Below are 13,906 nucleotides of genomic sequence, written 5' to 3' on the forward strand. Positions count from 1 at the left end.
ATAAATACAATTTTCTTATCAATTCGCGGGTTTGAGTATAATCCAAAAACCTGATGATATTCAATCATAGCATAAAACGTATAAAGTGAACCGTAATAATTTAATGCTCAATATATAGATCACAATGTTACCATTTATTTTTACAATCAAGTTTTTATTATTATTCGGAATTATTTTCGTTTCTATAATGATCTCCTTCAAACATACAAGAATACAAAAGTTGTTTCATTTATCATTATATTGAATGAAACTAAAACTTATATTATTATATGTATTTAATCATTCAATATTATTTGTTCGTCAGTTAAACTATCAAACAATTTTTTATTTGTTACCATCAAAATATGAGTCCTCCTTGAATTTTCTTTCAATTCTTCACCATAACTTTGATACTTCTTTCTATAAAAAAATGATTTAGTAAACGATTCTTATAAAAAATCATTATCATTAATTTAAACAACATAATCTCAACTTTTTTTTTGATATAATTTCCATTTTTCTGTGTCACTTTAATTAAACCATTGAAGAAAATACTGGTGGAATATAAAGTTATAATTCATCAGTACGAAAAACAATTAGTTATAAATTTAGATCTAATTTATGATGCATTAGATTTCTTTTAATTAACCTCTATATTAGGATCCATTAGTTCCTTAAATATATTGCAATCAAGTGAAATAAAACTATTAACAAGTTTATCAGTTTTGGTTGTTATAAACATACTTAGAATCTGAATTTTATAATAGAACTTATTACTAATAGAACAAGCACTTCTGTCAAAAAGCTTTATTTTCGTTTAAATTGATTTCATTAAATTTACTGAGTTTCAATTTTCTTAGCAATATCCATAATAAATAGAAATTCGATCAAATTTTTTTGGAAGATCGCATTTTAAAAAGAATGTTGTATAATACTCTTGTTTTGTACTCTGAATATAATCATTTCATCTAGTGTTATAAATGGCTTTGATATTAAAATTTAATCTTAGGATATTCTTACACTTATTAAAATCTTCGAACATTTAGCATTATGTTTCAGATAAATCACTTTCTAGAATTAGCCTTGTACCACCAACTTGTAGAAAATTCATAAGTATCACACCGCTACTACTATTATATTGTTTGTAAATAATCAGAACTAATCAATAAATCCGTAAACCCGCACATCTATAACTCTAAAAATCTAAAAATCTATAAATCTATAAATCATTCGATTAGAGACGTATCTGATCGTATGAGATAAAGTATAGGTAGCTTACAGTACCGAGAATATTAAAGCTATTCTACGCTATATTTGTATTAACTCTACTCTTATTCAATCGACCCTTGATCTCTCTTTCTCTTCTACTTCCACTTTCCCTTCGTCTACTTTTACTCTCCCCGACAGACGAGAAGAAGGACCAAGCAAAACCACTTTTCTGTTGTTTTAATCTGCATCAAATCCATTCCCAATTTCCCATTACAGATCCCCTAATCCAATTTTCACCCGGAATAGAAATCCCATCAAAAGCAAGCACAAATTTAACCCCCCCCACCAGCTGAACTCCTGATCCTACCCCAACAACCCCATTTAATCCCTGCCCGAAGTTCTCACATATGCACACCTACATCCATTCAAACCTCAGGGTTTGAGGTTTAAAATCCATTTATTAAATTGTCAATATTGGGACCATTTACCTAGATCCGAAACTCAATATAAACACAACACACTCCGCTTTCCTTGCCGTCCATTAGAACCCACCTCTGGAAGAGATCTCTTGCATACCATGGATCTGTTCGATAGCTGGAGGGTGCGCTTAGAGGGCATACATAAATACACGCTTATCAACATGCATACACCTCACGGATCTCTCAGTACCCCAATGTCAAGTAGTGGGCCCTCAACAAAAGGAGGGGTAAAGAAGCAGTGGACGGGACGGAGAAAAATGAAATTGCATGCAAAGAACCATGTAGCAAACCAATAGAGTGGGGTGCATTTCGTATATTTCATTCGTTGATAAGCAACTTGTGAATATCTCTTGAAATCCAATCTACCAGAAGGGCAGAATAGATGACAAGTACTAACTAAACTAGCTAATGTATTGTGCAGGGGTTAAAAGAAAATAGGTAACAAATCAAATGCTGGAAAAAGAGCCCCATTCAATACTGTCGATCCAGTCCATATACTCGTAAACCCATTTAGTCGTGATTCCATCCAGTCGTCAAGTAACATAGGAAAAACAACAGGCAAACATCGGTATTCCGATGCACAGGTATCATGTGAAGGAGCCCAGACCGCAAAGATAGATGCAAGTAGATAGTAAAACCAAAACCAAAAAAAAAAAAAGTGATGCATGTAAGTGAAACCAATATCCATCTCCAACAAATTATAAATTCCAACCCTTATCGTCAAAGCCATTATCGTCAAAGCCATTAGTATCCATATTCCATCCACATGATTGACTCGCCTTCTGCGAGCAATGTTCAAACCGCAAGCAACACCAAGCCAAATCAAGCCCCATAACTACCATTAAATGCAAAGATGAAAACACCAGTAATTTAAAAACACAAATGCGAAGCGAAAAAGTGTATGCAGACTGGTAACCAATTCCTTGTTGCTTTGCCTTAAAAACTGTAAGAAATTCTCCCACATCTGAACAATGAATTGCTCATAGAACAACAGTATGGATTCCTCATTGTCCGAGATCCATGTTGTATTCATCCTCTTCTTTGAAGCCACCAATAGAGCCAGGACCGCTGCCTCCACTATTGTGTCCACTCCAGTATTGACCTGGACCACCCATACCAGTTTGACCAACATCTGTACTGCTATGGTTGTCTGGGCTCAGTGAGTTGTCGAGCTGAGAGAAGTTGGAGCCACGGTCTGGTTCACCTCTATAGTCGGTATGTTTAGGTACCCTTAAACCTGTACCTGGACGTCTGGTGTATTCGAAACTAGCTTCACCATTCTTCGTCATAGCATCCATCAATTCGGTATGCATGCGCTTCTCATCTTCAGTTTTCTCGTATGGCCATGTTCCTCCCAATTCAGCGATGAGATTGGCTAGATCTTCCATTTGTTGAGCCTGATGATGACACATCCACATAAGATCTCTAGTCCAGCTTACGGCACCATTAAGAATGTCGCCCTTATTTGGACCCTTGTCTTTCTCCTCGATCGGAATACCGGTAGTAATATTACCTGTGGCTCTCCTGGCACCAGGGCCAGCAAGGCCCGAGGTAGCTTGGGGAGGGCTTATTCCATTTGGTGGTTGTGATACAGCCGTGAGGCTTGGCGACAGAGGAGAATTGTTCATAATGGCCTTGCGTACCTTCTCATCCTCAAGTCGATGCAAGGGAACAAGATGACTCAATTCCTGAATGCGCTCGTTGATGTTATCTCGCCTTCTTCTCTCAACAAGGTTGTGTGATTCCCGTCGACGTCTTCTCTTCATTTCTTGGGATTGTAAACCAGGTGCATTCGCTGTCCCGTGGCCATTGTTGAGTTTGGTTGGCATCGAAGTACCCTTAAGAATGTCGGAAATTTGAGGATTTGGATGAACTCCTTGGATAGGCGAACCGAACTCGGAGCCTGGGAAGGAACCAAGGCTATTCGGTGGCTGATCCCATTGATTAGATGAGGTTTTTTGGTGTCGGTGGACATGATTGGTGCGAATCGGCTGAGAAGGAAAGCTCGAGTGATCTGTTGATCCAATATTGAGAGATGATATCACAGGAGTTTTCGGTGTCAGTGGACTTCTAGTGCTCGATTGCCTTCTTCCAGATCCCACTTGACTCAATCTTGGCCGTTGTTGCTTGGTAAAGTTGCTGTCTCCAGCTCCATTGTGCAAATCCGCACCGCTTAACGGCGAACCTGCGTATGAAGCAGGGGACTGCAGCGACGAGCCAAAGTTGTGTTGGGTCTGCATATGTCTAAATTGCGCATGGTTGAAATTGTGAACAAAGGGACTCTGGATAGGATCGCCATCTGGAGTATTCGAATAGCCATTCATGTTTGGGTCAACAGCCAAGCCATTTCCATTATTGCTTGCATAGATGTTGTGTCCGTTGTTAAAGTCGAATTCCATGCCGAAGTCTTGACCTCCGTTCTGCATGCCACCGTGAGTGTTCAAGGTGTCTAGACTATCTAGCAATTCGTCATCGCCAAAAGTTGAGATGCCCTTTGAGAAGCTTGCGCTTGGGTTCGATGGCTGAGTAAAGTTGTTCTGGAACGAGGTGCCGTATCCACTGTTTGGAATAGACATGGCATTGCTGCCAACATTCAAATCATTGGGATTGATGCTGCCTCCATGTGAGCCGAATTGATTGAAGTGTGTCTGCGTAAGACCAAAGCTTTGTGGGTTCGACATGAATCTTTGGTTGTGAGAAGAGAAGAATTGATCATCGGGCTCGTCTTTGATAAACGGGCTTAATGCACCCGTGCCAGCCATTTTAGCTATTCTGACGCCTGACTACAAGGTCTTTGAGGAAGTTATATGTCTTGTACGTGGTTGTTGGTTTGTATTTGTACCTCTTTTGAACAAAAGGTGATCGTTATCTATGTGTGTGACAAACGTTAGCCATTGTCAAAGGTTCAAAAAAGCCAATTTCGAATGAGAAACAAGCATATCCCCAGATTTGCCACGGAATTGATACTATGCTTGTAATTAATTACCTTACGAGATGACAAAATATTTGTTCGCAGAACCAATGATCATGCTATATGACCACAATGCAGAGTGTTTTATTTGCCAAGTCGTCATAGGGGGGAACATGCATATATGGAAAAAGGATGCGCACTTACATGCGGGCAGACGGTTGTCGAGTTTCGAAGATGTAAGCGGCAATGAAGCTGATGCTGACTCCTGAGTAAATAAATGCTATCGAACTTTTTGCAGTCCTCTGAGCTTTGTTGTTGGATTAATAAGGGCCACGACGGTTATGTGGTCTTTGATTTGGCTGATAAGGCAGGTAGGGCGAAGTGATAAATTTATTTATCGCGAGGGGGCCTTGTCCGATAGATTGTTAGTATTCTATCTTTCTTCTTCCTTTGATGAGTCCTCGCAAAGTAAAAATTGATGGGAGAAGAATGAGTGAAGGATAATTGAGTTGTCAACTCAAGAGGGGAAGGAAGGTTACCTTTTCTAGAGTGCGCTAGAAAAAGGCGGAGAAGTTATGATTGGGGAGAGGAATTTCCCAAAAATGTGTGCCAAAACAGCCGTTGTGTGGGATAACTCACGATATTTCGTTGAAAGGCGGTGGGGGGGGAGGGAGGGATAACCTTTTCTTTCTAGCTCTCGGTAGTGATGGCCGAGGGTTGCACGGGGTGATTTCTATTGACTGATTGATTTAAGAAGTCGAAGAACATTTAATTTCTTTCGTTGAGAATGAGCATTCGAATGTTTTTGTGTGATGACACCAAAAATCGATAGGAAAGAAGTTTCTTGTAAGATGTCGATGGAGGAAGAGGGCAGGAAATGATTAAAGTAAATATCCTTTATGGAATGAAATCTTTTTTTTAGCGCAGCGCAACGCAACGCAGTGTGAGAGAAAAAAAAGACTAAGATTGAATAATTGTTTTGAGTTTTTATTCCCTGAAATTTCCCTAAATGTTCAAGTGTGAAGGTTAGAATTGAATGGTACTAGGTTGAGGTTGAGGCGTAAATTGATTGCGAACTTGGATGTGCAGTGGAGTGCAGTGAGAGTGCAGTTGTAGTAGGGAGAGAGGGAGGAAGGGAGGGAGGGAGGGACGGAGGAAGGGTGGTAAGGAGGTAACAAGACTTGCGGATTTTTATTTACCTAGGTTCTCTGTTGTCTGTCGTCTGTATTCTGTACCAAGTATTAATTAATTCACTAGATTCGAATCCTTTCTTTTCCTCGACCGGATTCCTCTTCTTGGCCCTTTTTCCCGTTTCTGAATGGATTTATTGGTTCGGATTCTTCGATGGTGAGTGAAATGAGATTTTCCTTCCTTTCTTTCCCTTGTTCTTTGGAAATCCGGGGTGGGATGGTCGGTCAATTCGGGACTTGGCGTAATGTAATGACGAATGAACCGCGTCTAGCGATGTCAAATCTGGAAATGGAAGAATGCTTCGGTGAATTTATTGATTGCAGAAGGGGGAGAAACTGTAGGTTGTCGGAGAGGTATCGGATTGCTGTCGGATTGCTTTTTGATTCGATCTCCTCGATGTTTCGCAGAAATGTTGGTGGTAAATGGTGAGTGGTGAGTGGTGAGTGGTGAGTGGTCAATGGTAAGTGGTACCTTGCTGTATATATATATGTATGTATGTATATGTGAATAATCGTAGGAGAGTGGGTGGTGTAAGGAGGAATGAATTATGTTGTTACATGTATATATGTGTGTGTGAGTGCATGTATATGTGTGTGTCTGTATATGTTGTAGATGTGACTACATGAGTCAAGCAAGTATTGATAGGTTGAGAGGAAGTTGATCGGGTCGGGTCCCAAGCTTCTTCTTTATAGATACCTGGTAGAAGCAATTGAGGGGCGATTTCGTGGGAATTAATGGCATAGAATTCCTAACTTAATATGGAATAGATTCCAGTCTTATTATTATCTGTCATATAGAATAGCAGAAATGAATAAATCGCATGAGGGTAACTCGAAGTACCAAGGCGATCAAAGATGCTCGCGTGTAATAATTTGACCGACCGAGAGTAAAAGATGGATGATGGACTTTCTAAAATGTAGGACAATCTTTTCTCAATTAGTTTTCTGATTGGGCTAAGAAGAAGAGCGAGGGCTTCTTTATTAATTCTTGTCAGACGTGGTACTGGTTGTATATATTTTTTGCTTCTGCCCATTCAACGAATGAGATAGCTGGGAAGCCAAGGAAAGATAGAAGAGCAAGCAAGCAAGGAGAAGGAAATTGGGAGTCAAGTACCGTATTTTCCAAGAATATGGAGCTCTTTGCGAATCAGAATGGCAAAGAAGGAATGCAATCGATTGTTCCGTCGCCAAAATGCTTCCAAGGAGCTTATTTTGAATGGCGGGGTAGATAATTGATAAGGATTAGATAGTTAGATACCCAGTCGATCGATAGATAGACAGATAAATAAATACATAAAGCAGATAAAGATCTCCTCCGCAAAATCCGAAAATGTTGTAAGAAGGGTTCGTAGTGGCAGAAAGGGTTCGAAGGATCTAGGTAGCAACGAAAGCCAAATCTTTATCGGTAAAGAAAGGTAATGTTCGTTTCCTTGTTTCCTTGTTTCCGTGAGAGCGTAGGAGTGAGATCCAGAAAATTCAATAATCTGATATGTCGCCGACAAGACCGGCAAGACGTGTGTTAGAATGGAGTTCAGCCTGTCCGGTGAAACGGGTGCAAGCTTCCACTTCTGAAAACCTTGAGGAAGTCGGCCGTTGATACAAGCAAATGAGATGAGATGGTGCAACCGAAAGTCTTACACGATTGGGTAAGACGGGATAAAATAGGTAGGTAGTCCAATCCAATATCGAAGAGAGGAGTGAAGTCAGGTAAGGTCGAGAGTATGTGTGTAGTATGTAGTATGTAGTATGTAGCTTGTAGTTTGTAGCTTGTAGCTTGTAGTACCAAGACCTCGGTTTGAAAGGTAGCGAAGGATGACTGATATCAAAGTTGAGTTTGAGGCTATTGATCTTGTAGCTGTTTGTGCAAGTGTACACAAATGTTATGCAGCCAGTGTAAAGGACTTCAGGCTGAATACCTAGGTCGTAAGTAGGGAGAAGAAGTCGACGGTGGCTCAAACTTCGGTAATTTGGTTGGAAGAAGTTGAGAGGTTCAGGAGGCGAGGATATCCTTTTATGTTCTTCACTCGTGCATACAACCTCAAGTCACTTGACTTTGCAGAAAGGTTTGAAAGTAGTCTCTACCAGGTTTTCCAAGATTTTATTAAAAGGTTGGGGAGGTTTCACTCAATAATCAGAAGTAAATGGTATCGAAGACTCATACTTTCCCATCCTCTCGAACCTAGCGAACCACCATCCACACCTTTTCATGCCTCTTCACACCCTCTCGCTTCTACATTTGCATCTTTCCAACCTTAATCAGATCTATTAATCCATGTCCGGTATTTGCTACCTTGCCCAAAAAGATTGCAATGGAGGGTTGAATGTCTCAGAGTTGAACCACACGCTAATACGCAAGCTCGATAAGGTATGTGAGGTAGGGAATCATGCAAGACTTGCGGGATTCCTATGGCCTTGAAGAGGAATAGGCTACTATGCATTGGACTGGATGTAGGTGGACATCTACTCTAAGACTGTGCCACAATACTATTTTCGGGTACAGATATTTCGTACTCCTCCTGCGCGTAAATGTATAATAGCATACAGTTGCGACTTTCCACTTGGTTCTACTTCCATGGATTCAGATTTCACCAGATCTGACTACACTATACGCTACTAGGTGAATAAATACTGTGTGACCTGATAATAGTAGTTAAATCGTTCTTGTCACTCATTAACTGGACTGGCTGGTTCGTCAAGGGCGTCTGTGTACCGGTACATTTCCAAACCCCCTACCGACTAGCGGCATATTATGTGAGATACTTTTAGCGTCAAAGCAACAACTTCCCATCATCATAAGCTTTCCCATGATTGCCTATCAACAATACCACCTACACCTAAACCTGACTCTTCCACCACCACCAGCGATAAAAAGAACCCACCATAATAATTCGAAAATAAAATACAAGGGCTTATCGCATACAACTTGAGCCCAAAGCTAAAAAAGAGCGCTTATTGCTCTTCATTCCGATCAATCCTTAGAAGCTATACCACCACACCACACCCCATTCCTGCTGACTGCGACAAACTGTCCTCAGATCCCACCTTCATCAGACATCCATTATTCGATTTCATCATTAAGAGCCTCTAGAGTGGTCACGAGGAGATCTCGCATTGCATAGAGATATTCCATTCACCCAAAACCCTGTCCGTTGAAAAGGTCATTGGACACCCCTTTTCAACATTTGCAAAGAAACCAGTCGCATTCTTTCCACGAGGTCGATTAACGCACGACATACCTGCAGACAAATTATACTGAGTAGGACATAAACGGCCGTATTTTCTTCAACAAAATACCCCGAATCGATCGCATCTCTTCGGTCCATCTCTAAACTAGGTTCTTGAACTCGGATCAATTACCTACCTTATCTTGAACATTCACGGCATCTGCGAAAGAAACGACAGGGGTGGGGAAACAATATCAGTCCTACATATAGCCATAACTACCGAAAGATCATCGCGACCATGGCTTCCTCCTCCTTCAGAGATTCCATGAATTCCTTAGGCTGGTCGCGTCGCGACCCGGACCTACCCGTAAACACTGCTCAGCAGACCGGTGGCCTATTATCCTCGATAAAATCGCTGAATCCATTTGGAGACAGTGGCTATGTTCGACTGCCTACCACAGAGGGTGCGGGTGCGCCTCTACCTGGTCGAAACCGCCGCGAAGAAGAAGAAGGATGGTTTGCCTGTAAGTCAACCTACCTAACTTTCTCACTTCCCCACACGTTGCACTGTCCCTGCATCCGCCGCCACCTGGTCCGACGTACAGTGGCGTCGTTTACCAGTGTGGCTTGACTGTCTTTTTGTGTTACTTCCAAAAATTGCTTATTTGAAGGCTGACTGACTATTGATTTTCTTATACTCAGTGAGTAGGTGGGATCGACTTTTACTCTTTGCTGGGTTTAATATCGGTGCATTGGCCTGTTTTGTTATTTGTTTCGTCTTATTCCCGTACCTGATCGTTCTTCCAACCAAGTTTGCGATTTTGTAAGTCTCACTTTCCTTGCCATCTGAAACACATGTCCTGCAAGTTTCGTCAAATACGAATTGCAGTACTCCAAGCCTTTAGCAACCTCGCGTCCATGCAACTACGCGTCGGGCATTGCGTATGGAGCTTAAAGTTTGTCGATCAGTCATGATACTACTCAAGCATCAATGAATGGCTTAAGACTTTGAAGGATTACGAAGTTAAGATGTATACATCTACACCCTCAAAACTAACTTGGAGCGTGTGACATCTAGATGGACCCTAGGTTCAATGCTATTCCTCGCATCATGGGCCGCGATGATGGGCCCGTGGACGTACATGAACCACCTGATATCAGCGCCACGCCTTCCGTTTACCGCGACTTATTTCGGATCTATTGCGTTGACCCTATATTTCAGTCTAGGCGTAAGTATTTACATTGATACTTGTTCCCACCATCTTCTAATAATCTAATCTTGTGTGTAGCTTCGAAGCAAGCCGTTGACCTTGATCTCGGCGATTATCCAAATAATCTGCTTGACTTGGTATCTGGTCAGCTATTTCCCAATGGGTTCTAGTGGTCTTCGACTGGCGACAAACTTCGGAGTTAATAGAGCAGCTGCGTGGATGTCAGGTTAAAGCAGCGGAATCAAATCAAGCATTCCTTTGAAGCGGCAATTTTGTAGATCTAGCACATACCCATTTTCATGCCATAGTAATCATTTTGACGTCTCTTTCTATGAGGTTTGTATCAGTGTATCAATGTACGTATCAAATGATGTGGATATGTCGGAAGTTATCCGTGAACGAAGAGAAGCTTCTGTAACCTTTCACCTGCATGCAGCATCTCGTTTGAAGGAAGTGACATAATAAGTTCTCTCGAGTTATGTAGTGGTACCGACCTTCTCTCTGCGTATATGCAGGAAGAGGAGTGGTTGCAGACGATGGTGACACAAGATCTTCCCAATGCTTGCAAGTGTATGCGAGTCGACCAAAAGGATATGTATCGCTGGCGCGGAGATTACATTTAAGGAAAAGCGCTCATTGAAGAGGGATCTCAGATGTCGTCATTCGCAGATTAGATAGTCGGCTTCACGAAAACGGGGAATGAGAGGTATCGTGAAGAAAGTGTGTGGGGTTCGGTAACCCGGTGATTGGGATTTGCACTCTACGAATGAGTATCTCGGAGCTGGCCCCTTCGTCTGAAGATTCTATAGAATTGCGGTCTGGATTTTGGTAATGTGATGTTGCTTCATGATAGGTAGGTAACTAATGTAAGATAACTTTAAAGTTTGAACCTTGAAGCACGGATGGATATAAATATCATCATCGTGGAGATGTTACTTCACATTAAATGAGATGGCTTGACATCTTTGAATCAGAAAGAAATGAGATGGCTTTGGGACTCTGAATCATAAAGTACAAATACAAATGTAGTCATCATAGGTATATGTGCTTTCGCGATCGTATAAGTTTGAGAAGATGCCATCACCTCAAAGATCTGCCCACAACCTTTTTCCACGATAGATCTACTCAGTACATTCACCGCTTGTAGAGTGTGTAGCGCCATATCTCTTTCCATAAGGCTGCTGAACTCTTTTCATAAGACAATCGGATGCAAAGATAGATCATCATAATTCGACAGCATGAATTTATCACATTGGTACAATGGGCCAGAATGAGGGGGGCGGGCGTGGGCATGATGATTGCCAGATACGATCAATGATACGGTGGCGATGACCAGGTGGATACGATACCATTATCTAGATAATGGAGGGGTAATTTTTTGGTGTGGATACACACTGACTTACGCCCGCACACCTTTCCTCCATTGATTATTATTTTTGGATGCGATGATTCTTCTTTTTAGTTGGTAGGCGCGAGATCCAGCTTGATTGATTACAACATGGTCATTCCGATACCGAATTTCAGGTCGAGAGACTCCGTGCTGTATGTAAGTCAGTAAGTATGGAGAAAGTACGTATGTAAGACTTACTTTGGATTTCAGATTTCTCGGGGAAGGGATGTACGGCATGTGTGTGTGTGTGTGTGTGTGTTTTTTGTGGGGGAATGAAGAATGAAAGATGGGAAGTGGGAAAGTTCATGAATGTGAGGTTAAAAGAGAAATGGGAAGCTTTAGAGAGTCACCAAACCTCTCCAATGAAAAGGCGGGAAAACAGATCCACTCTGTATGCAGGTAAGAGAAAGAGGAAATCACCTAGGTTGACATTGACAAAATTGAATGAAGATTTTCAACCCCTCATTCATTACATTGTGGCTGGATTTGAAAATGGGGATGAGGGCTCAGGGAAGGAAGCATTTACCTACATCGTAGTTATCTTCGGCTACCTACCAAAGTGTTGCTGTCAAGGGATGGCTTCAGAAGCTTATTGATGAATAGCAATATCAATGGCAATAATGTAATTCAATACAATCAAGAGAATGACTTTACTCATGTAGGTCAATAGCTTGTGATAGCGTGATACTCGAGTACAATTATTTTAAGTTTATATAAAAGAGGGAAGATATAAAGCCATTGTTCGCACGCTCATTTATGCGAATGTGAGTATGTAAAGTTCTTACTTCGACCACAGCAATGAAACGCGATACATCGATGCAGGTTGTTTCATGTGTTAACACTCGTAGTAATCGTGATTAACTTATGTCACGTTGGAATAGCCATTTTTGTATTGATGACTGGTCCTCATATTGAACGTAGATGAGTACTTATTAGTACTGGGTTTACAGCCCTGATGACTGAAGTGCCTAGGGAGGCTCTACGGTGGGCATACGAGTATCGTTGATTAGATAGGAAGAAGGAGGGGGAGAGATGGACGAATGTGCCGTTTGCAGTCTGTAAGGCTTTTCCCTCTGGCTACCAGTGACTGGCTGTTTATCGCCAGTTGACTTGGATCTGATGAGCTCACTCACCGGGGGATGAATAATGTATCGCGAGTAACATTAAATGATTGATCCACTACCGCTTCCTACCAGGTAGTAAGTAGCTTGAGCCTACCCAGGTACAATGCACAACCGGGTATATATACAGGCAATGTGGTAATGTACCTAGGTGATGTGATGGAATGGAATGAATTGAATTGATATGATATAATATGATATGATTGATGAGGCCGAGGTTGCATATATACCTCGTGTACATATACATACATATATATATATATATAATATGCCTCGAGAAAATACCTAGATCTCGTACTTATATGGTTACTTCTGGATGAATGGACTGTTGTCAATTACCCAAATATCTAGGTAGATGGGTGATAGGTGGTAGGTGGTAGGTGGTAGGTAACTGTGCTTCATAGATACACTCACTTAAATACATACAAGACCCGAAATATCTACAATAGTAATGCGATCTCAATTTGAGGAAAAATTATAACCATAATAGATCGTATGTATGATTGAAACTCTTTTGCTGTGACTTTTTTGGTGACATTTTCTCTCCAAAATCCAAAATCATACCACCGGAACTTTCATACTAGGACCTTCCGTGAAGCCGTTCACTTACTTCAGCCTTCATCATCGAAATTTATGACATATGACTTAACACTTAAACACTTAAATTTCGCAGCCGAGAAAATTAAAATCCACTAAATACTGAATCTAACAAAAAATTATTCCCTTCCATTCAACCCTAAAGAATCTGCCTTCACAATTTTAATCTCCATTTTTTTTTTCTCCCTTCAACATCTTCTTCCCTTCCGACCCCATTTGGTACCTTTCCTCATAAAAGCAGTGAAGAGAACAAAAGGTCTTCTCTCATTCGAATACTTACTTTTCTATTCCAAAGAGAAAATTCTTTACTCTGAGTTTAGAACGACAACCTCAGAATAAGACTTCATAGGCAAAGAAGACAGTAACTGACTGTAATACATTGATTGTCAAACTCTGGGAATTTACATCACTGCTGGCTCATTTTCTCTGGATTTGAATAGGAAAAGACTCATCTTACAGGATTGATCTTCTGCTATTTCTATTCTCTTCGAAAGGTGCGTGGGGGAATTTCGATGTCCTATTTATCTCATTTACTTTTGTGCGGCTTTACATCTGCGCCATTGCGGACCAGATTACTCGGAGAAGCTGCGTCCCATGTCACATTGATTCACGAAAATTGGTCATATCATGTGGGAATCACACAGCTAACATTCTA

General features: G+C 41.0%; 2 protein-coding genes across 2 annotated transcripts; one reads left to right on the forward strand and one right to left on the reverse strand.

Moving 5' to 3' along the window:
- Nucleotides 1-2,671: 2,671 nt before the first annotated feature.
- Nucleotides 2,672-4,429, reverse strand: EAE97_002190 (uncharacterized protein; the record flags this gene model as incomplete). Its single annotated transcript, XM_038872701.1, has 1 exon — nt 2,672-4,429. One exon carries the CDS (start codon nt 4,427-4,429, stop codon nt 2,672-2,674), a length of 1,758 nt encoding a protein of 585 aa, XP_038735907.1.
- Nucleotides 4,430-9,230: 4,801 nt separating this feature from the next.
- Nucleotides 9,231-10,374, forward strand: EAE97_002191 (uncharacterized protein; the record flags this gene model as incomplete). Its single annotated transcript, XM_038872702.1, has 4 exons — nt 9,231-9,456; nt 9,635-9,755; nt 10,011-10,161; nt 10,222-10,374. 4 exons carry the CDS (start codon nt 9,231-9,233, stop codon nt 10,372-10,374), a joined length of 651 nt encoding a protein of 216 aa, XP_038735908.1.
- Between the last annotated feature and the right edge of the window lie 3,532 nt (nt 10,375-13,906).

This window comes from Botrytis byssoidea (genome assembly GCF_014898295.1).
Source record: "Botrytis byssoidea strain MUCL 94 chromosome Unknown BBYS_004, whole genome shotgun sequence".
NCBI classification, from domain to species: Eukaryota; Fungi; Ascomycota; class Leotiomycetes; order Helotiales; family Sclerotiniaceae; genus Botrytis; species Botrytis byssoidea.